Below are 20,453 nucleotides of genomic sequence, written 5' to 3' on the forward strand. Positions count from 1 at the left end.
AATGGGGGAGAAGTAGGGACTATAATGGCCTAGAATTTTTGACCAGGGGTCCAGTAGTAGGTTGCCTTGGTAAGTGTTAATTCTCTGCGGAGGCTGCATGGTTCTTGCTGTTTCTGCTGAGCTTTAACACCTCAGGTCACATCTCCATTATGTCTGTATATAGCTCTTTAATTGGCACGGTAGATTGTTACTGTATAATTGTAACTACGTCCCTTTCATTTTGCCCAAAGACCGTTAATATCATATCAATATATATACAGTCTATGATTTTGCCATGTGTGTGCCCTTTTTAAGTGACCGTAAAATTCTTACGGAACCATTCGTTGCTGTCCTACTGTACCTACACGGGCGTGTTTCTCCGACACACTTGTTCAGAGACGCAGCGTTTGAAATGGTAAATATAATAGTGAACATTTACTGTAGATAACTTTCGTCATGAAAATTACAGAACACTTTAAGAAGCAATTGACTAATGTGTATTAACGCGAATATATATATATTTTTTGTTTTGCTTTGTTATTAGAGCCAGTCCAGAAACTTCCTTTTTGTGAACGTGCTTAATTTTTGCATTCTGGCTAATAGCTAACGTTAGGTAGCGAACAGAAATGAATGTGACTCTTAAACCTTAATGATTTTGTTGCTTTTGTAAACGTTTCAGGCTGTTACCCTTCACACTGAACTAGGAGAGATTAAAATTGAATTGTTTTGTGAACGGGCCCCGAAATCATGCGAGGTAAGTCAACTAGTTAACGTAACAGTTAGCGTTATGCTCCAGCTCTTTGGCCGCTGCTTTCTGTTCTTTCAGAACGGCATGTCATATATTATTACTAAAACTGCAAGAATGCTCCTGTTGGGATACGATTTAGTAGAACATGTATTGTATCGGCCACAGTGTGTGAATGGTGAATGTATCCTGTACTATGTAGCAGCGCTTTGAGTAGTCGTTAAGACTAGAAAAGCGCTATATTATCACAGCACATTTACATGACTAATTTTAAAGGCCTATCTTTTACCAAAAAAGTTATGGAATATCCTAACTTTGTATTATTATTTTTTACAGAACTTTCTTGCTTTGTGTGCCAGTGGGTTCTACAACGGCTGTGTCTTTCACCGCAATATTAAAGGTTTCATGGTTCAAACTGGAGATCCTACAGGTACGGAATGGTTGCATCTGTTGCATTTCAACACTGAAATGTCCAAATTCACATTCTCATTTTCTGTTCGTTGATCCCTGTATTTTTTTGATAAAACCAATTAGGCACAGGTAAAGGAGGAACAAGTATATGGGGCCGCAAATTTGAAGATGAGTACAGTGAACATCTAAAAGTAAGTACATAATAGCTACCGCTTGTTTGCCTACGTCAGGAAGATGTTTTACCTAATCTTTAATCAGGGTCAGTCAGTCTTAAACATTGTAACTTGTGTTCTTTCATTTCAGCATAATGTAAGAGGAGTGGTCTCAATGGCAAACAATGGCCCAAACACAAATGGCTCCCAGTTTTTCTTCACATACGCCAAACAGCCCCATCTAGACATGAAGTACACAGTGTTTGGAAAGTACGTAACCTTTATACAGATACATGGTGCTTATTTGTTTTGACAGTTGGTCAGTGTGTGTGTGCTTTGTCTCGTTTTGCCCGACCATCCACCACAGCGCTGCGAGGACGGTCTGGCTAGTCCACACAGCATTCTCGGGATGGGAGAAAAAGATTCTCTGCTTTATTGGCATTTCTTTAAACCTATCAAAATCGTCATGGGTGACGCTAACTGACAGATCCACGGTGATGTGATTCTTTGGTGAAACATGTGTACAGTTGTTTTAGTCGTACAACAGAACTCAGATTGGACAGATAGTCTAGCTCGCTGTCTGGATTTACCCTGCAGAGATCTAAGGAGCAGTTAACCGTAGTCCTCAGAAATCCACCGGAGTCTAAAATTCCAACACAAAGAAAAGAGGGAAATCCGGTGGAATTTCCGGTGGCAACGGAGCAATCCCGGAAGTTGAACGTCGTGGATTTAGACCAGTATTTGCTTGACCGTTACTGATTGATTAAAATAGAATCTATAATTGCTGCTGCGCTGACATCTTACTCTCTTCAACATATAGGATTATAGATGGCCTGGAAACACTGGATGAACTGGAGAAACTGCCTGTCAATGAAAAGACGTTCCGACCACTGACTGAAACCCGGATAAAGGATGTGACCATTCATGCAAACCCTTTTGCTGGATAGACGGCTTCCTCTTCAAATGTGCAGACAGGCCTTTAACACTTAAATTTAGACAGACTTTATTGTCATTCAACTGCAGATTAACATAAACAATTGAGCGAAAAACTTGGACTGTGATATTTCCAATATTCCTATTGATACAGTGTAATTTACCTTGCCAAAGTTAAAATGGATAACTTGTCGGAGGCTAGAAAGGCAACATTGAACAGGACACTGACTCTGAAACCTCATGTTTTTTTTATCAGCATTTTCTGAAAGTAATGATCCAGAATTTGAATGTAGCTTGGGGGGAAAAATACTAGTTTAAAGAAGTCAACATCTTAGTCTCAGTCCACAGAGTAAAAAGTTTCAGGGGTATGCTTTCTCCAATTTCTAGCTAGGTATGATAATGATTTTTAAGACATGTTTTGCATCCCCTTTAGACTCATCTCGATGTGACAAAACCCTTGTGAATGAAGAATCATAGGCTATTCTTCTCTGTTTCTTTACATTCACAATCCAGTCCAAGAAAAACTTTCTACGGCACTGCAATACATATTCTGATCTTTTATTTTTCTTCTTGATAGGCTATGTAAATAAATTGTCAGTTTTGTATTAAATAAAAAATTTTAAATATCGTTTTTAGTGTTTCTAACGTTTTCTGCATGGAAAAATGAATAGGTTCAAATATAGCCACCTAAAAAGACAAAATGCTCAACGTTCGTTGGCGGTCCAAAAGAAGGCGCAGTGTTCTCGAATATGAACTACAAATCAGTAAATACCTATTACGTCATCAGTAGTGGACGGAGTAGCCCTGCTTCTAGCAATTTCATGTTCATGCAAACTACACGAATAGCCCACAGGGACCATGGCTTCAGAGGATACGTTCAAAGTAAGTCCATGTGGTGTGACGCTTCCGTGCATTTTATGATTGCTTTTATTACTTTTCCAAGCAGAATGAACTAAATAACAGGTCATTTACTTAGGGCAACGTTACTGTGTGTACACCTGGCTTAATGTGTTACAGGTGTCTTCCCTGAAGGGGAAAGTGACCCTGATAACGGGGGCCAGCTCGGGCATTGGGGCGGGCACAAGCGTCCTGTTCGCCAAGCTCGGAGCTCTGCTCGCCCTTAACGGCCGCGACGTGGAAAACCTGAACAAAATAGCCAAACGGTGCACTGACTGTGGAGCTGCCGAGGTAACTACTGATATGTACGCTCTACAGAGGCCTCTACAGTTTAACATGCTGACACGGCCACCGTTCCGTTGAGTGTAGTGTCGTGTGGACCAGGAGAAGCCTGAAGTTGAAGCGAGAATGTTTTTTTTAAGATCCTACACTTTTTTGAGCAGAGTTTGGCGTGGCGTCGCAAAGCCTCACGCATTCAGTTGCTAGGGGATACAAATCCGAACGTGTATAATAGGCCTGCAATCAATATATTAGGCCCCAATGTATTGTGGGATAAGCACATAGCATATTTTAAAGCATTTTTAAATGTATTATTAAGCAGATTTAGAAACATTGTACCTTAGGATCAAACTAAATGGCATGTGTTTAATGGCAAATAGGCAAGCATATGCAGGATATAAGTACATAAAGTGGACATGTAAGACCCAATTACAACTGAAGACTTGCAATTGAGCTTACTTTATCATCCACACGTTACTGGCTTTAACAAAGTAATTTGTTATGTATTGTGTGAATACAGTTTTGATACAAAAATGCAGTCATGGGCGGAACATAATGAAACAGTGAATGTCTATGTGTTTATCAGCCTTTGCTTGTTCCTGGAGACCTTACTGATGAGGAGACCGTGAAGAAGACAGTGGAGCAAACTATCGCTCACTTCGGCCGGCTGGATGTCCTCGTTAACAGCGCTGGTATCCTGGCCATGGGCAGCATAGAGACAACGGACCTGGCTCAGTATGACAGGGTCATGAACATCAATGTCAGGTAGGATTTCAAACACCTGGCATCATAAAATCATAGAGACATTTTACTGCCGAGTCTACAGTAGGACAACGGGTGCAGCAGCAGGGATGTGTCAGATGACATGGCTCTTAAGTGTAGCATTTAAATGGAAGTTGGCTGCATTACATGTATTGTGTTTACAGAGGTGCTGCAAACAAATGTGAACATTACTAATACAGAATTGCATCTCAGAAGTGAAATATAATTTATGTTGTGCTCACCCATGGATTTTGCTGTAGAGGACATCAGGCCACGTTGTCATAAATCGACCAGGAACACTAGATCAATTAATGACCAACTAATCTAAAAGTGTGAATGTAGGCGTGATACTGCTGTTATCCTGCTGGTGAATCCCATCACAGATGTTAGGAAGTTATTGTCCTTTGACAGCCTCAAGAGGACACAAGACTAGTATTGCTTTCTTGATATTAATGTTCAAGTATGTTTCTGTTCACTTCAGTTACAATGTCCCCTAACTTTTGTTTCATATTCCAGGACTGTTTACCACCTGACTCAACTATGTGTTCCCCACCTGATCAAAACCAAAGGCTCCATCGTCAATGTCTCCAGCGTCAATGGACAGCGATCAGTGGGTATTAAGCAGCTGACCACATACTGTATTTCCCACTACATGTTACCCCACACTGTTTACTCTCTTTAGTTCCCTGGTGTGCTGGCCTATTGCATGTCCAAGTCTGCCATTGATCAGTTCACACGTTGTACAGCGCTTGGTGAGTGAGCCATTTTGTCTCTTTAAAATTGTATGTTCAGCATCGTAAAAGTTTACAATATGAATAACATAAATCCTTTTTATTCAGAGCTGGCATCAAAGCAAGTCAGAGTGAACTCTGTCTGGTGAGTGTTTTAGTGAAAAAAATTGTATGTATATTTATGGTGTTCATTAATTGACTTAATTTGTATTTTCCAGCCAATTCGTATTTTGGATATGTATAATTGGTTAAAACACATCCTATGAATTAATACTAATTTTAAAAAGCATTGATATCAGCTGTTGCGGTTGGAAATGAATTGTGTGATGCAGCATATTTTGTATCCTTGCTCCCGCTGTATGTCTTCAGCCCTGGTGTGATCATCACAGATGTCCACAAGAGAGCAGGACTAGATGAGGACCAGTATGCCAAGGTAGCACGTCATGTCAATACTGTATTTTGCCACTAAAACATAAGTATTCCTTCATCCTGGCATCTGATTTGCATGACTCCGCCTCCTTTTTACCGGTCCAATCAGTGAACAGAGGCCGTGGCTGAGAAAGATGACGTTGAGGTCCCGCGCTAGTTTGAGTTGTAGTTCCGTAATGGCGTCGGAGAAAGATACGAGCAAAGCTAGCGATGCTAAGCCGACGTCACAACCAAACGTTAGGGATTTGGTTATAGAGGATCCAAAGTGGCTCTGGGCAGAGTCAATAGGTTTAAACTTCAACAGAGTACCAGCCTTCAAGGAAGTTAACACTTGTCAACGGAGAGTGGCCAGACTCTCTGTACAAATGAAATATGAGAGTCTGGTAGGACCACACTAGTATTTGATAGCACAGAAGACAATATTGTAAGTCAGTCTGCCTTGTGTCAAAGCAGTCTTTATCCACAACGTTCCACTTCCGGGATTGCGCCGGTGCCGCAGGAAATTCTGCCAGATGTCCTTCATTTCAGCCGGATGTCCGTTACCTTCTGGTTAGTTTGTGTTAGCGTTGTAAACTCTGGTGGATTTATGAGGACTATGGTTAACTACTACTCAGATTTCCGCAGGGTAAATCAAGACAGCTAGCAGACTGTCTGTCAAATTTGAGTTAGCGGTTGCACAACCAAAACAGCTTGAACGTACACACGTTCCACCAAAAACAACTTTCTTTCCGAGCCCATTTTGCTCCGGGGTTCCATCCGGTGAATAGCACCACCAATGACGATTGTGATTGGTTTAAAGACATGGCAATTAATGAGAGCACGTTCCTCTCCTATCCTGAAATGCTGTGTGGACTAGCCAGTCCTTCCTCCACAGTGCTGTGGAGGAAGGTCTGGCAATGCGAGTCTAGTGTCAAAGTTACATTGAGTGTCTTTCACCGCCAGTTCCTTGCAAAGTGTAAGGAGACCCATGCCCTCGGTCGACCAGGGGAGGTGGAGGAAGTGGCCCACAGCATCGCCTTCCTGGCGTCTGATGCTGCCAGCTTCATTACTGGAGTCAACCTACCCATCGATGGGGGCCGCCATGCCATGTGCCCAAGATAAGATCATGTATGTAAAGATACAGCAGTCTGCTATTATAATGCTTTCAACCATTTAAGTCTTCGTGTGTTTTTGTATCACAAATCCCTCTATTGCCACTAAAGTCAGGGGAGTTAATAGGGGGGAAAAGGAATTACTTGAAGGACACTATTTTTCTCCATGTTTACAATGGCGGTTTTGACAGTTCCAGGTGTGAAATGAAGTTAAAACGCACTGCCAGAAATAGGCAGTTTAAATGCATTTTCTTTCAAAATAATCTGCTTATCAACAAAGGTTTCAGACTTTTATTGAATTACCTGTTGACTCATTAGACTTCATTTTCACAGCATAAAATGTCTGTACAGACCAAACACTGTAAGCTAATTTACTGGGGTAGTGTCACGTTGTGCATTGTAATAAATCCTCTGAGTTTATAGATTGGCAGGACCAACCACCATTTCTGCACCTTTGAATGTCAAATGCATACACATTAAAGAAATAAGAATGGTAATGTCCTAAAACTGTTGATTGTCTTGGACAGAAAAACACTTACAGACTAGAATCCTTTAGGCCCAATATGACTCAAAAATGTGATTAAAATATGACATTGGTGACTGGTTTTGAAATGAAAAGCCAAACAGAATTTAAATAGAATCCACTGTAGATAATAAAGGTTGTATAATTAGGAATGTACATTTTGACAGATAAAAAAAAAATAACTTATAGTGTCAGACTGTGTCTGGCAGTACAAAGAATATTGAAAACGTTAAAATACTAGCTTGAAAATATAATTTAATGAATTTGGCCTGTGTGTATATTTAACAACGGTCCCTTTTTCATAAAGCTGCAGACATAGACTTTAGTGAGAGCTGACAAGAGTTTATCAGACGAGTGTCAACTGTCGCAGCACCAGGTGTCACCTCTGTGTCACCCCAGATTATATCCGCAAACGTCTTGTTTGCTGCGAGATGAAGAGGTGCAGTTCGAGGTAGCATCTTGACACACTTCTCGGTTCGCACTGTGGAAAGCTTCGATCCATTTTAACATGGAAAAACCACACAGCAGTTTGTGGAAGGATATCTGTATAAACTCAGCACTAGACAGTTTATTAGAGGCTCATTAGAGACAGTGCACCTGTGTGTCTGAGGCACACTGTATACCTGAATGAGTGATATGATGTTGATACTGTATATGCCTAAAGGCTGTGGAACAATAACTATTGCACTATATATTACAATATACAGTACATACCAATGTATAAATAATACTAAAACATTAAAATAGGAATTATTGCATTGGCAGATGTAACTGTTCCATATTTCTGTACAGATCTCTTTTGAACGTTTTAGGTTTTTGCAAAATCGGTTCAGCAGACCGTGAAGAAAATATGATACAACGTGGTCCGAGAGATGACAGAGTGAGACGTTCATATTACTTTCTTCCAAAAGGGGGGTTCAGGTCTTGTATCACACAAACAAGTCTCTGAAAAAGAAGTTAATAATTGTTTTCCATAGGCTGATTAGTGCTAAAAGTCTCATCTCTGCATTGTCAATGGGCCTTTGTTCTCTGGCTCCCGCTCCTGTTTCTGCAGTCCAAGCATATTTTGCAGAGGGAAATTGGTTGGTTGGGGGGGTTTTGTTTTGTTTTTTTTGGGGGGGGGGGGACCACAGAAGCAATAGCCCCCCCCCTCGTTCACCCTACTCCATACAGTCACTCCTTTGAGGATTGTTCCCGGCCCTTCTTCGTGGCCCCTATAAGAAGCACACGGGTCCAACCTCGAGGTGATAGCGTGCGCCAGGTTCTGTGGTCGGCAGGTTGTACACATCAACGATGGGGAGTAAGTTTGGGTCCTGGGTCTGAAAGATGAAGTGGGTCTGATGCCAGCGGCCGTCTTTGATCTGAAAGTGAAGGATGCATTAGGTCTTAGAGCTTTGACAGCGTCATGGTTTTATGAAGTTACAGTGGTGTGAAAAAGTGTTTGCCCCCTTCCTCATTTCCTGTTCCTTTGCATGTTTGTCACACTTAAGAGTTTCGGAACATCAAACCATTTAAACAATAGTCAAGGACACACACAGTAAACACAAATGCATTTGTAATGAAGGTGTTTATATTAAGGTGAAAAAAAATCCAAACCATCATTATGTAAATGGGCTGTATTTATATCCGCTTTTCCAGTCTTAACAACTGTCAAAGCGCTTTTACATCTACAGGAGACATTCACCATTCCCACACATTCTACCTGTGCCGGGCTGCCGTACAAGGTGCCACCTGCTCATCAGATAAACATTCGCACACATTCACACTCCGATGCGCAGCACCGGGGGCAACTCGGGGTTCATGTCTTGCCCAGGACACTTCGACAATGACTGCAGGGCAGGGATCGAACCCAACCTTCCGATTGGCGCAACGCCTCTACCACTGAGCCACAGCCCCCCGCTCATGGCCCTGTGTGAAAAAGTGATTGCCCCCTAAACCTAATAACGGGTTGGGCCACCCTTAGCAGCAACAACTGCAACCAAGCGTTTGCGATAACGTGCATGAGCTTTTACAGCGTCCTGGAGGAATTTTGGCCCACTCATCTTTGCAGAATTGTCCTAATTCAGTTACATTAAGGGTTTGAGCATGAACGGCCTTTTTAAGGTCATAAAACAACTCTCAATAGGATTCAGGTCAGGACTTTGGCTAGGCCACCTCCAAAGTCTTCATTTTGTTTTCTTCAGCCATTCGGTGGTGGACTTGTGCTGTGTGTTAGGATCATTGTCCTGCTGCGAAACCAAGTTTTTTCAGCTTGAGTACACAAACGAGTGTCGGACATTCTCCTTCAGGATCTCTTGGTAGACAGCAGAATTCATAGTTCCTTTTACACGGCAAGTCTTCCAGGTCCTGAAGCAGCAAAACACCCCAGAACCATCACACTACCACCACCATATTTACTGTTGGTATAAGTCTTTTTATGAAATGCATTGTTCTCTTCTACGCCAGATATACTTGGACACCACACTTCCAAAGAGTTCCACTTTGTCTCATTGGTCCACAGAATGTGTCCCAAAAGTCTTGGGGATAATCAAGATGTGTTGTGGAAATTGAGACGAGCTTTGATGTTCTTTTTGCTCACAGTGGTTTTCTCCTTGAACTCTGCCATGCAGGCTATTTTTGTCCAGTCTTTTCCTGATGGTGGAGGCATGAACGCTGACCTTAACTGAGGCAGTGGCCTGCAGTTCTTGGACGTTGTTGTGGGTCTTTGTGACCTCTTGAATGAGTTGTCGCTGCGCTCTTGGGGTAATTTTGGGCGGCCGGCCACTCCTGGGAAGGTTCACCACTGTTCCATGTCTTCGGCATTTGTGGATAATGGCTCTCCGTGGTTCGCTGGATTCCAAAGCTTTGGAAATGGCTTTATAACCCTTTCCAGACTGATAGATCTCAATTACTTTCTTTCTCATTGTTCCTGAATTTCTTTGGGTCTCGGCATATGTGTAGCTTTGGATCTTCTGTGGACCATACTGTGTCAAGCAGCTCCTATTTGTGATGGCTTGATTGTGAACAGGTGTGGCAATAATCAGGCCTGGTGTGGCAAGAGAAATTGAACTCAGGTGTGGACAACCACAGTTATAGTATGTTTTTAACAAGGGGGGCAATCACTTTTCACACAGGGCCATGATGATTTGGATTTTTTTCACCTTTTAATAATAAACACCGTCATTTACAAATTGCATTTTGTGTTTACTTGTGTTGTCCTTGACTATTGTTTAAATTGGTTTGATGTTCCGAAACTCTTAAGTGTGACAAACATGCAAAGGAACAGGAAATGAGGAAGGGGGCAAACACTTTTTCACACCACTGTACATGCAAGACCCCACAAACTCTTAACATCTGTCAAAAAATTGTTACAGCATGTAACTCTGAAATCCTAAATAGTTTTATTTATTTTTTTACATTTCTTGCTGTGTACAAAGTAAACCAGATAGAATGTGTTAATTGTAATTAGTGAGCTTTAGAGGTGCTGGTAGGTGGACTTTTTTTCAAATTTGGACCAAGCCAGGTCAGCTGTTTCCCTTGCTTTGACCTCCTGGTAGTATTATCGAGCTGTTTTTCTATGATTGGTTTTGTTACTGCTAGCAAGTAAACATGGAAATAAGAAATGCTGGATTTTAAATATGAAAAAGATTATGAGAAAGGAAATGTCTTCAATATGTTTGTTAGACCTTGTGTTGGTGGGTAACACTGAATGTAGACTTAACTTTGTTCACAAGAAAACTCCACAGGGCACCTTTTACACACACACACACACACACACACACACACACACACACACACACACACACACACAAGATTGGTATTGATCTTCTCATCTAACTCTCAGCAAGAAAGCAAATGTATTTCCCCAAATGAACTATTCCTTTAGGGACATGTAGAATTTGGATCAAAGTGATCGAGTTCTGCATAACCCTTCGCATAGAAGTTCCATGCCAAAAAAGTAGTGCTTACCCAGCAGTCGTCCCTGGGAATGAGCGGCTCCAGAAGGTCGCCTGGCTGAATCTTCTCTCCTCTCCAGGCCCTGAAGCTCACAGCCCTGGCTGAGTGTTGCAGGGAGGGTCCTGCCGCCCACACTGGTGTGTTGAGGCAATGAATGGTGATGTGCTGCACAGCCTCGCTGCTCAAAAGGTGGATGAAGTTCATCTGGATACGACCCACTCCTATCTCCAACTATAAAGCAAGAATTTGTGTTTCTCAAATATTCATAATTTAGAAATAAGGCTGTTTTAACGATACAATTTCCTCACAAAAATCCTGATGTAAACATAAATAATTTGACTTAGTTGGGGGAAAGTATTACTCTTTGTAATAGAGTAATAGAGAGGCACAATCAATTTTGGAGGTGATAACTTGACTTGGGTAATTAGAAGGAGTTATATCCGTGTTATACATTGTGCCTTCAATTATGCTTGTCCCCAATATTTCATTGAGAGTTTATGCAGACATTTAGTTGGTCTGTATTTGTGTTATTATGTGTGCTGTAATGTTTTGTTGCAAAACAAAAGAATAAAAAGGAGAGGATTAAGATCCTAGAGGTATTTGCCAACTGTGTGTGGATTGATAGGGTCTTGGTCAACAGGACTAAAGGGGACAGTTTATCCTAAAATTAAAAATACTTAGTTTTCCTGTTACCTGTAGTGCTTTATTTATGTATCAAATCTAGATTGTTTTTGTATGAGTTGCCCAGTGTTGAAGATATTAGTCATACAGGTGTCCGTCTTCTCTCGAATATTATAGAACCACATGCCGCTTGGCCTGTAGTGCTTAAAGTACAGTTAGCGAGTGTAATTTTCTAGAAGGAAAATATTTCCTTCATTAAACTGCTAACAACCAGGTATGTGGATTATTTTAAGTAATCCATGGTTTACTCTAACCTGGTTGGAAAGACACATTGCTGTTGATGTATTCAAATCTATTTGTTCAATCACCACAAGCCGAGTGCCATCTAGTTCCATAATATGTAAAAGAAGGAATCAGAAATCTCACAGCCGGTATCTTCAACACTAGGCAACTCTATCCAAAATAATCTAGATTGATAAATAGCAATACAGGTAAGTGGAAAAATATGGATTTTTAAGTTTGGGGTGAACTGTCGCTGTCTTTGTAACATAGAGCCAGAAAATGGACATCTGTGCCCCTGAAATTACAACATGAACAACATTAAATTCTAAACTTCTTTACTTGTGAAATCCTTTGAGAACTTTCCCCACATGCCCTCGCAAGCAGTCGTGTATTTGATATTCATTCACATAAGCTCCTGAAGTGATCTTGTCTTCATCTAAGTGATATGATTTTTTTTTCACTGGGTGTTTTGCCAAGGTAAAGCAAAAAGCTAAATATAGAAGTGATCCGAACCTTGGACACTGTGATCGGTTTCAGGCAAGTCTGTCCTCCAGCGGTGAAGTTGCACATCACCTCAATAGTGTCAGCAGCGCAGCCGAGGTTAGGGTCGATCCAGTAAGTACCTTTCAAAGAGCAGCAGCAGAGGAGGAAACAGATTGGAATGGATATGTGCACAGAAATGACTAAGCAGCTTAAATGTCTCCTCACCATCGTGCATCCTCTGTTCACAGTTGTACAGGTCTCGGCAGATTCGTGCAGGGTTGTCACGGGTTCCCAGTGGGTTCTTGAGACTCTGGATCAGAGTGCTGAGATGCTGCAAGGTCTTGAAGATCTCTGTGCCTTGGTCTAACAATGGCAGATCCATGCTCTGATAGTTCTGCTTTGGACATAAATATTGGCTTAATTATTTTTTTTTTATTCTCTTTTAGATTAGATTTTTGTTTGATAGACTTAAGATGGCTCTCTAACTTGTTCAAGTTTATACAGACTCAGTGAGATTAATAATAACCCACTAGGACCCAACAATCAACAGTGAATCTTTGCAATGAGCATTGTTTCCCTCAAAACTAACCTCTGGCCTGAGTGAAGCATGGGAATTGATGATGACTTGAAAGGCAGCACCAAGAGCTTCATTTCTCTACCAAAAGAAGACCGCAAGGCAATAAGGTAACCGCAACCATGGGCATTTTTACTTTTCAGTTGGTACTACAACATTTCATCATTCCCAAAACCCTGAGTTGACATTAAAGAGAAACATACTTACAAGTGAGAGGGCGGAGCTGGGAAGACCCTGAAAACCGAAGAGAGAAGCTTGTATGACAAGCACCAAGTATACTGACAAACCTGCGTTTGTGTTTCTTACAGCCACTCAGTGTATTCAGAAAACAGTTCTGTACATCCTAGTCTCCACTGTTGGTGGTGGGTTCTTTCATTCTCATTTAATATGCAGATATGCACAGAAACAATCATGAACGCACAGGAGATAATGCACGCCAAATGCAGAGAAGAAGAGCCGCCGGCTAACGTCTATTTGAATCAGATCACAGTGGAAAACCAGCAGAAGTGTAACTTGTTATATCATTCTCTAAATAACACACTTGATATGCTCACAGTTCCTGCAGACTAGATGGTGCAATCACAGCTGACGAAGGAACTATATGAAACACTTTTTTGCATTAGTACATTTCGACTTTTTTAAATACTCAGTCAAAAGACTTCTGTGCATTCTAAAAGACAGCAAATCAATCAGTGCCTCCAGTCTTTTTTTTTTTGCTCAGAAAGTTTGCTCTCCTTGATCTTGAAAAGGGAAAGGTGTCATTTATACAACATGACAACTTACTGGTGGTCCAGGTGGTCCACGAGGGCCACGGAGTCCCTGAAAAATTAAATCACCACATTAGCCTTCAAATTATTTAGAACTAGGCCTTTACAGAAGATGATAAAGGAGTTAATTCATTTTCTAGCACTGGTCAGACCACAGGCCTGTGCAAAGAAGAATGATTAAGCCACAGAGGTGAATAATTACGCACCCTTGGTCCTTGTAACCCCTGTTGGAGATGAAAGAAAAAGTAATCAGTATTCACAAGTGGACAATTCCTCAATAATAGAATGAGTTTGAGAACTGGGCACACCACCATCGTGCTACCAACTCAATAGCCTTTATGTACTGTTGAACTGCTCTCTTGCTTCTATGCAAGCTTACACTCAGAAATCTTATTTTTACACAGCAAATCCTATTTTCACACAGCAAACTCATACATAAATGTTGGCATTTTAGGAGTGAGCTTGTGAAATATGCCTGTGTATGAGTGCTCAACAAACCTCTTAAAAAGCTTGAGATGAGCATGCAGCTAACATTTATCACCCTGACAAGAATTCCACTGCAGCTAAGTGTCACTGTGAGTGGAACAACAAACAATGGAGCAGAATAGGAAATGAAAAGTGCTGGGGGAAAAGGATGCTGCGTGGTATGCTGTCTACATACTAAGTATCCTATTCTGTGCTCACAGTACAGACAGAAAAGGATTCATCAAAACAGCGCCACGCACCGTCTCCCCTTGACTTCCTTTGTCACCACGGGGTCCCTGATGGAGAAAAAGGAGACAGCGAATCACTCCATCAGTGCCAAAAAGCAGAGAGAAGTCTCATAAAGCCTGACAGATAGGATGAGATATGAGGTACATACAGGATGACCGCTGGGGCCAATGATGCCAACGGGGCCCGAAGCTCCCTCCATACCCTGGAAAGTAAAGACATGTTAGGGACTGACGACACATATGATGGAGCGATACTTATTTTTCATTGGAAGTGTGCACTTTGGGAGAGTTCAGTTCACTGGAATTGGCTGAAAGACTGCACCAAGTTACCAAACAGTCATTAATCATTAATCATTCATCTTACCAACAAACCACGTGGTCCTTTTGGTCCCTGTATCCCTGCTGGGCCAATGTCTCCCAGGGGTCCCTAGAAAGACAAATATTTGTAATTTATAATGGTAATGATATGGTAGGTTTAAAGGCTAAACCAGCATTGTATGATGAATTACTTTTGGTGACCTCTACTGGCAACAGTTTCAACCCACTTCTCTGCAGTTAGCCAGTGGCAACCACCATCTTAAATGCTAAAACTGAGCATAGTACCACACAATAGTACCACAACAGAAACGGACATCTTTAGTTTAATTAATGTCATAATTCCAAGTGGAAAAGTTTTAAAAAGAAACTACTGTAAACAACTTCATCTCTCCTCTTATTTGGAAATAGGTCAATATTGTTGCCGCTACGTGATTACAGCCATATAACACTTTAACACTTTGTTTCAGAGCTTGCACTTTGATCTGATGATTTTACTCTAATTTTTCTTACTCATTGCTTCTGAGTTAGTACAATTACTATAAACTCCACTGAACCCTAACACAAAGCTCATCTGCTTCACACTCTCGTTCAACTCCCGCAGTAGGAAAATATCAGCCTCAGGGTTTTAAATTAAAGAGTGAGACTCCAGGAAAGCCTGTTCTGTTTCTTCAGCTGGCAATAATCTATAGTGCAGCATTGCTGTAAGTAAAGCAGACTTATGGTGTAGCAGATGTCATCCTGGGGCATGTTACAGTAATACATAACAGCTTTTATATCACTTTTTTTTACTGGAGATGTAATGTACCCCAAGACAGTTTTAGACGTTCAAACTTCACAAAAGTACTTAACAAAAAGATGAGTTAAACCCAGAAATGACATTTTGGGTCGTTTTACTGTCTCAGAGCTATATCACTAGTCTGGCTAAAGATAGGAACTTTGCTCAAGCTGGAAGACTTTAACCATATAGGTCTGACAGTCATCATTTTGGTTGTGAAGTGAGCTTGATAGGTGCACAAATACCTTTGGTCCAAACAGGCCCAACACCCCTGGAAATCCTTGTTTACCAATATCCCCCTGGTAAACAAAGTGCAGAAAGTATGATAATCTTCATCACTGAACAAGCAAAAAAGTTGTCATGTAAAGTAAATGTATTTGACAAATCAGTGCTCACTGGCTGCCCTTTCAGTCCCTGGTCCCCTCTTTTTCCTGGCAATCCCATTCCGCCGATAGAGCCTTTTTTCCCTGATGCCCCAGTTTGGCCTGGAAGACCCCTCTCACCCTGGAGAACACACACACAAACACACGTAAACACATGCACCTCCTCCACACATCCCACCCAGTAACCTCTGAACAGACGCCCAAACAGACCAGTAGAAGTTGTTTGGTCCCACTGGCTTCCCACCAACAGACACTTCTAATTGCATTTAGTAGGAAGCACCACTGCAAAGAACTGAATCCGGCTCTCAACTGTGCTGGTGCCCTTTCCCCTACAGTGACACGACTATGGTGACCCTTAAAATCTGTTTTATAAGTTTCATTATCACAATATGCAGTAGAACTAGTTTACCTTATAACAAACTATCCAAATCCAATAAATGTTTGTGTGTAGATGACCAACATATGACCAAATCAGAATGCAACTTTATTCTCTAACCATGTGCAGTGAGGTGACAAATTACCTGATGTCAACAAAAAAAGCCTCTCTGTGTTGCTCACTGTTATGCGCGTGTTAAATTAATCTTGTATTGCCATGCAAATTAAGACTGTGCCAACTCATAATACCTAAAAAACTAACTTCCTAAAAGTAGTTTTTGAATATGAGGTTTGTAGATATGTGGTTTAAATACTTTGTGCAGAGTTTGGCATTTGAGATCAGAAAACACTGATGGGAGGCAAGGGAGGCAACCCCAGCAGATTAAAGCTGAGTAGGCAATTTCCACTTGATATTGGCAATAAAAGTGCCCACATTTTGAGTTATAAAAAAAGCTTGTGCTGTAGCCTAACATTAAGTTCTTTGTGAATAAGATCAAGACTTTCTAAGCTCAAGCCAGTTAAGTGAAGAAGAAACATTACAAATTGTACACCCATCATTCTCACCTTTTGTCCAAAGGAGCCTTGAATTCCAGGAAGCCCTGTCACACCAGTTGTACCCTGCTGCCCAGGTTTGCCAGGTAAGCCCACTTCTCCATCTTCTCCCTGCTCCCCCTGAACACACATTATGGTTGGTGAACAATTATGAGAGCTGGTTTTGGGATTATTGAATTGTGTGTTTGACCGTTGCACCACTGACAGTGTCCTCACCTTGACTCCTTTAGTTCCATCTTTACCAGGCAGCCCATCCATGCCAGGTAGGCCCTCAATCCCCACCCTGCCAACAACTCCCCGTGGGCCAAGAGGACCCTCTGGACCCTTGGTAAAGACAATCGGAAATGTTTACGTCAAAGCTTGTATTGGTTTTAAATTGTATAATATATCTCGACTGTGAGTTATGTTTGATTATATAGTAAGACAAGTAATGCATCCAACTCACTGGTGGTCCTTTGGTCCCAGACGCGCCTCTTGCCCCTGATTTTCCTTTCTGACCCTGGAGCATAAAGAGTTCCACAGTTCTGACATGGTGGCACGTGAGAGAATACAGTCCAATAACATTGCATGAATTATTTGAGTTTTCTACAACAACAACAAAAAATCATGGCACTATTATTTATGTCCTTACTTGGTCACCTTTGGATCCTTTCAGCCCTGCTTGTCCCTTTGGCCCGGGATGTCCCTAAAACAATTATCATTGTTTGATTTGTATTACACCAATCGTGTTTGGACAATGTGATACACTGTCTATATATTGGAGTTTTACATTTTAAGAGACATAAATAAGATACTTACAGGAAGCCCTGGCGCACCAGCTTCACCTCTCTTTCCATCAACACCTATTTGACCCTGAAAAACATAATTTTCTGCATTTCAATGTAAATAACATCACTTAAACCTAACTGACACTATACTGTACCTGAAGAACAGAGCAAACAACGTGCCAGTTTTCTAAAGTGACTTACAATGTGTCCGAGGTCACCTGGCTCTCCTCTCTCTCCTCTGTTTCCAGGAGGACCCTTTTACATGGAAACAAATTGATTAAACTATCCTGACCACCGCTAACAAACAACACAGGACAAACAGGTAGGCGTAAGAAACTCACTCTGTCACCTTGGGGACCTGGCTGACCTTCTACCTTGCTGTCGTCTCCCTGTTCACCCTAAACATGTGATATGTAGACACAGACAAACAACCACGATCAATGGAGTTTCCCTTGAAACCCAATGGTCTGTGCAAACCAATGCATGTTTTGGTCGAAAGAGTACAACAATGGAAACTCACTGCCCGCACTCTTTATGAATGGCAAATCATTACATGCACCATTAGCCATAATGATCCCATTTCACATAAATGGAGCCAATGTCTGTTTCAGGGTCTATGGGAATCATTAAACAATAACCACGGATGTGTGTATGATTTTAATAGTAATGTGTGGTGCATTGTGTCAAATAAAATAAATAAATGAAGAGCCCAACAGGCATCTTAAAGATGAAGAATTAGTGATGGCCAGAGGCAACTTACAGGGATGAAAGCAATATACTGTAGTATCCATGCTTTTAATATACCTGTGATAAAGATCTATATTTATCTGCAGCATGTTTTAGTACCAGGGTTACCTGGCTCTGTCAATTGACAATCATACATATTGTAACGACCCGTGTGATAGCATGAAACTGTTTTAATTAGAAAGCAGGCACAGCCATTATTTTGTGGATATTGGCAAAGAGAAAATAACAAATATCTACGTCCAGATGGCTCCTGCCCAGGGACTAAAAAAATGTAAATTAGCGCCTCACTAAACTCTAGTGCAGTGTGTTCTACTGTGTGCTGCTCCTGTCAAATAAACACAAATTATGGTGCTAATATCCCCAAAATCATAAGTGGACCAGTTGCTTGGCTAATTATAAGCATTTGACAGCACTGAGTTAATTGGATGTGTCCTAGTTCAAATCATGGATCTAATTAGGGATGACTTTAGAAATATTGCAAGGACAACAAGACAGAGGAAGCACTAATTAGGGACACAACTGAAGTGCCAATGCAAAAACGGACCACTAAGACAACGAGTTGCGTGATAGTTTTACAATATTAAGTATTGCAAGCATTACAGGCCTCCAGAGCTCTAGACACAATCAAAGTGCAGACAGCTATGACAGCATGTTAATGTGGTTATGTACCTTTTCACCTTTTGTCCCAGGAGGTCCCAGGGGACCCTGCATTCCCATGTGACCCTATGACAGGAAAAAGAGTTTGTGACTGTAACCTTCCCCCCCAATTTATTGTGTGAAATATTACATTTGTGATGTAGAGAAACACATGGAGGCGCGATAGTCCAAGTCATCACTTCATCTTTTATTGCCATAGAGAGATTTATTAGTCAAGCTGTATTTATGTGTCAGGAATTTGATTGTACTCGTCTTACAGTCGTCTTAAATCTGCAAATTTTCTCAAATTTTTAATCCTCAATCTACTCTGTGCCTACACAGGTAATGACCAGTAATATTGCTATTCATCTTTGGTTTTGTACAAGCAATAAGAGAAAGTTTGTTTTAAAAAGATGAAAAGCTTCTTCATCAGCCCAATCTTTTAAAAAGGGTGTGTCTTCTTCGTTGGTATGGGTAGTTAGACAAGAGGTACATACAGCTAGCTGCTAGCATGGAAGGCTTGCTAAAAATGAAGCATCACTCACAACTATTTATTTGCTTGTATTTGTGTTTGTAAGTCCTCCATAAAACATTAGAAAGTTGTTTTGGTGGCCTGTGATTCATCAACACCAGAACAATATAAGCACAGTATCTACTCACAATCCAATAGTGTCTTTCAATAATGTTCTGTATGAAATATAAACCCTGATAAAACATCTTACAAAAATCAATCCAGGCTTGGTTGTGAGAAAATAACCATTTCTTGGAGTAAAAATGAAGAAATAATATCAAGAGAAAATCCCATACACGTAATGGACCCCAAACTGATTCACTGAAAACAAGCTATAATGTTTCCATTTTACATCGTCAACAGGCAACCTACTTGTCTTTTTACCTACACACCCCTGATTATATTTTATATTGACTACTATGTGCTATAAAAATAGAAATATAAAAAGCTTTGTTTATATACAATATATTAAATAGAAATAAGGAAAGAAGGCCTTTCTTTTAAATGCTTAATAATGTGGATTGTCACTGTTTTTAACATTTATGAATAGACAGCTAGATTAAAGTCTTTTGTAAGGTGTTGGAAGTGTTGTAGGTCCCTCACTTTCATAACATCCTGCAATGAAATTCATTATTTCATCACTGTGCTTACCTCATAACCTGATATGCCTGGATCTCCTTGTTGGCCCATTCTCCCTGGGGCACCCTGGGGAAACGTATGTATTTAGCCCACATCCACCAACAACCAAGCAAGTCCTTTAAACCATCTGTGGATGTCTTACCACTGGCCCGATGGTTCCTCTGGTCCCCTTCTGTCCAACAAATCCCATTACTCCCTGCTCACCAATTAGCCCCGTCTCACCCAGGTGGCCTTGGTGACCCTTGCTCCCCTAGAAGGAGAGGCTATCAATGATCAGGTATGCAGTGAGAGTACAAATGTCCCCAAACAGTTGTTGGGGTAGTTTGACAATTCAAACATTTAACACTGAAAGTCAATTTGACGAGCACTTCTAATGTCAAACGTATGTAGGTTACGGACCACTGCAGCAGAGAACCAGTTGTACAAGACAGTAAATTGACAG

General features: G+C 41.0%; 3 protein-coding genes across 5 annotated transcripts in view; 2 read left to right on the forward strand and 1 right to left on the reverse strand.

Moving 5' to 3' along the window:
* Positions 1 to 239: 239 nt before the first annotated feature.
* On the forward strand, positions 240 to 2,840 carry ppil3 (peptidylprolyl isomerase (cyclophilin)-like 3). Its single transcript, XM_032515561.1, has 7 exons — positions 240 to 394; positions 659 to 733; positions 1,061 to 1,154; positions 1,259 to 1,326; positions 1,439 to 1,557; positions 2,108 to 2,273; positions 2,333 to 2,840. The coding sequence occupies exons 1-6, from the start codon at positions 275 to 277 to the stop codon at positions 2,232 to 2,234; spliced, it is 603 nt and encodes a 200-aa protein (XP_032371452.1). The 5' UTR covers positions 240 to 274; the 3' UTR covers positions 2,235 to 2,273; positions 2,333 to 2,840.
* A 102-nt stretch (positions 2,841 to 2,942) lies between these two features.
* Positions 2,943 to 6,468, forward strand: zgc:101858 (3-oxoacyl-[acyl-carrier-protein] reductase FabG). The gene is made up of 8 exons (XM_032515557.1): positions 2,943 to 3,102; positions 3,238 to 3,408; positions 3,983 to 4,161; positions 4,675 to 4,768; positions 4,841 to 4,910; positions 4,998 to 5,034; positions 5,259 to 5,322; positions 6,261 to 6,468. Exons 1-8 carry the CDS (start codon positions 3,079 to 3,081, stop codon positions 6,417 to 6,419), a joined length of 798 nt encoding a protein of 265 aa, XP_032371448.1. The 5' UTR covers positions 2,943 to 3,078; the 3' UTR covers positions 6,420 to 6,468.
* A 218-nt stretch (positions 6,469 to 6,686) lies between these two features.
* col27a1b (collagen, type XXVII, alpha 1b) overlaps positions 6,687 to 20,453 on the reverse strand; it is a 68,829-nt gene continuing 55,062 nt past the window's right edge. For 2 of the 3 annotated variants that reach the window (XM_032515453.1, XM_032515451.1), the window contains exons 39-61: positions 20,154 to 20,261; positions 20,024 to 20,077; positions 18,895 to 18,948; positions 17,820 to 17,876; positions 17,680 to 17,733; positions 17,510 to 17,563; positions 17,343 to 17,396; positions 17,157 to 17,210; positions 16,928 to 17,035; positions 16,724 to 16,831; positions 15,798 to 15,905; positions 15,647 to 15,700; positions 14,673 to 14,735; positions 14,458 to 14,511; positions 14,321 to 14,356; positions 13,802 to 13,819; positions 13,612 to 13,647; positions 13,036 to 13,062; positions 12,844 to 12,909; positions 12,480 to 12,651; positions 12,285 to 12,394; positions 10,881 to 11,099; positions 6,687 to 8,293 (exon numbers count right to left, since the gene is read on the reverse strand). In XM_032515453.1, coding sequence (XP_032371344.1) covers positions 8,147 to 8,293; positions 10,881 to 11,099; positions 12,285 to 12,394; positions 12,480 to 12,651; positions 12,844 to 12,909; positions 13,036 to 13,062; positions 13,612 to 13,647; positions 13,802 to 13,819; positions 14,321 to 14,356; positions 14,458 to 14,511; positions 14,673 to 14,735; positions 15,647 to 15,700; positions 15,798 to 15,905; positions 16,724 to 16,831; positions 16,928 to 17,035; positions 17,157 to 17,210; positions 17,343 to 17,396; positions 17,510 to 17,563; positions 17,680 to 17,733; positions 17,820 to 17,876; positions 18,895 to 18,948; positions 20,024 to 20,077; positions 20,154 to 20,261 — 1,815 coding nt within the window. In that variant the 3' untranslated portion in view covers positions 6,687 to 8,146. The remainder of the gene's footprint in view (positions 8,294 to 10,880; positions 11,100 to 12,284; positions 12,395 to 12,479; positions 12,652 to 12,843; positions 12,910 to 13,035; positions 13,063 to 13,611; positions 13,648 to 13,801; positions 13,820 to 14,320; positions 14,357 to 14,457; positions 14,512 to 14,672; positions 14,736 to 15,646; positions 15,701 to 15,797; positions 15,906 to 16,723; positions 16,832 to 16,927; positions 17,036 to 17,156; positions 17,211 to 17,342; positions 17,397 to 17,509; positions 17,564 to 17,679; positions 17,734 to 17,819; positions 17,877 to 18,894; positions 18,949 to 20,023; positions 20,078 to 20,153; positions 20,262 to 20,453) is intronic. The other variant, XM_032515452.1, reaches the window with a different exon arrangement.

This window comes from Etheostoma spectabile, chromosome 5 (assembly GCF_008692095.1).
Source record: "Etheostoma spectabile isolate EspeVRDwgs_2016 chromosome 5, UIUC_Espe_1.0, whole genome shotgun sequence".
Classification (NCBI taxonomy): Eukaryota; Metazoa; Chordata; class Actinopteri; order Perciformes; family Percidae; genus Etheostoma; species Etheostoma spectabile.

What these genes read in the sequence shown, in the direction of transcription:
- ppil3 (XM_032515561.1), top strand. Translation starts at nt 275, where the DNA reads ATGTGTGTGCCCTTTTTAAGTGACCGTAAAATTCTTACGGAACCATTC. An exon ending in GAGACGCAGCGTTTGAAATG is followed by an intron (nt 395 to 658) that starts GTAAATATAATA and finishes TAAACGTTTCAG; the next exon opens with GCTGTTACCCTTCACACTGA. An exon ending in AAGTACACAGTGTTTGGAAA is followed by an intron (nt 1,558 to 2,107) that starts GTACGTAACCTT and finishes TTCAACATATAG; the next exon opens with GATTATAGATGGCCTGGAAA.
- zgc:101858 (XM_032515557.1), top strand. Translation starts at nt 3,079, where the DNA reads ATGGCTTCAGAGGATACGTTCAAA. An exon ending in GCGTCAATGGACAGCGATCA is followed by an intron (nt 4,769 to 4,840) that starts GTGGGTATTAAG and finishes TACTCTCTTTAG; the next exon opens with TTCCCTGGTGTGCTGGCCTA. An exon ending in GTCAGAGTGAACTCTGTCTG is followed by an intron (nt 5,035 to 5,258) that starts GTGAGTGTTTTA and finishes GTATGTCTTCAG; the next exon opens with CCCTGGTGTGATCATCACAG.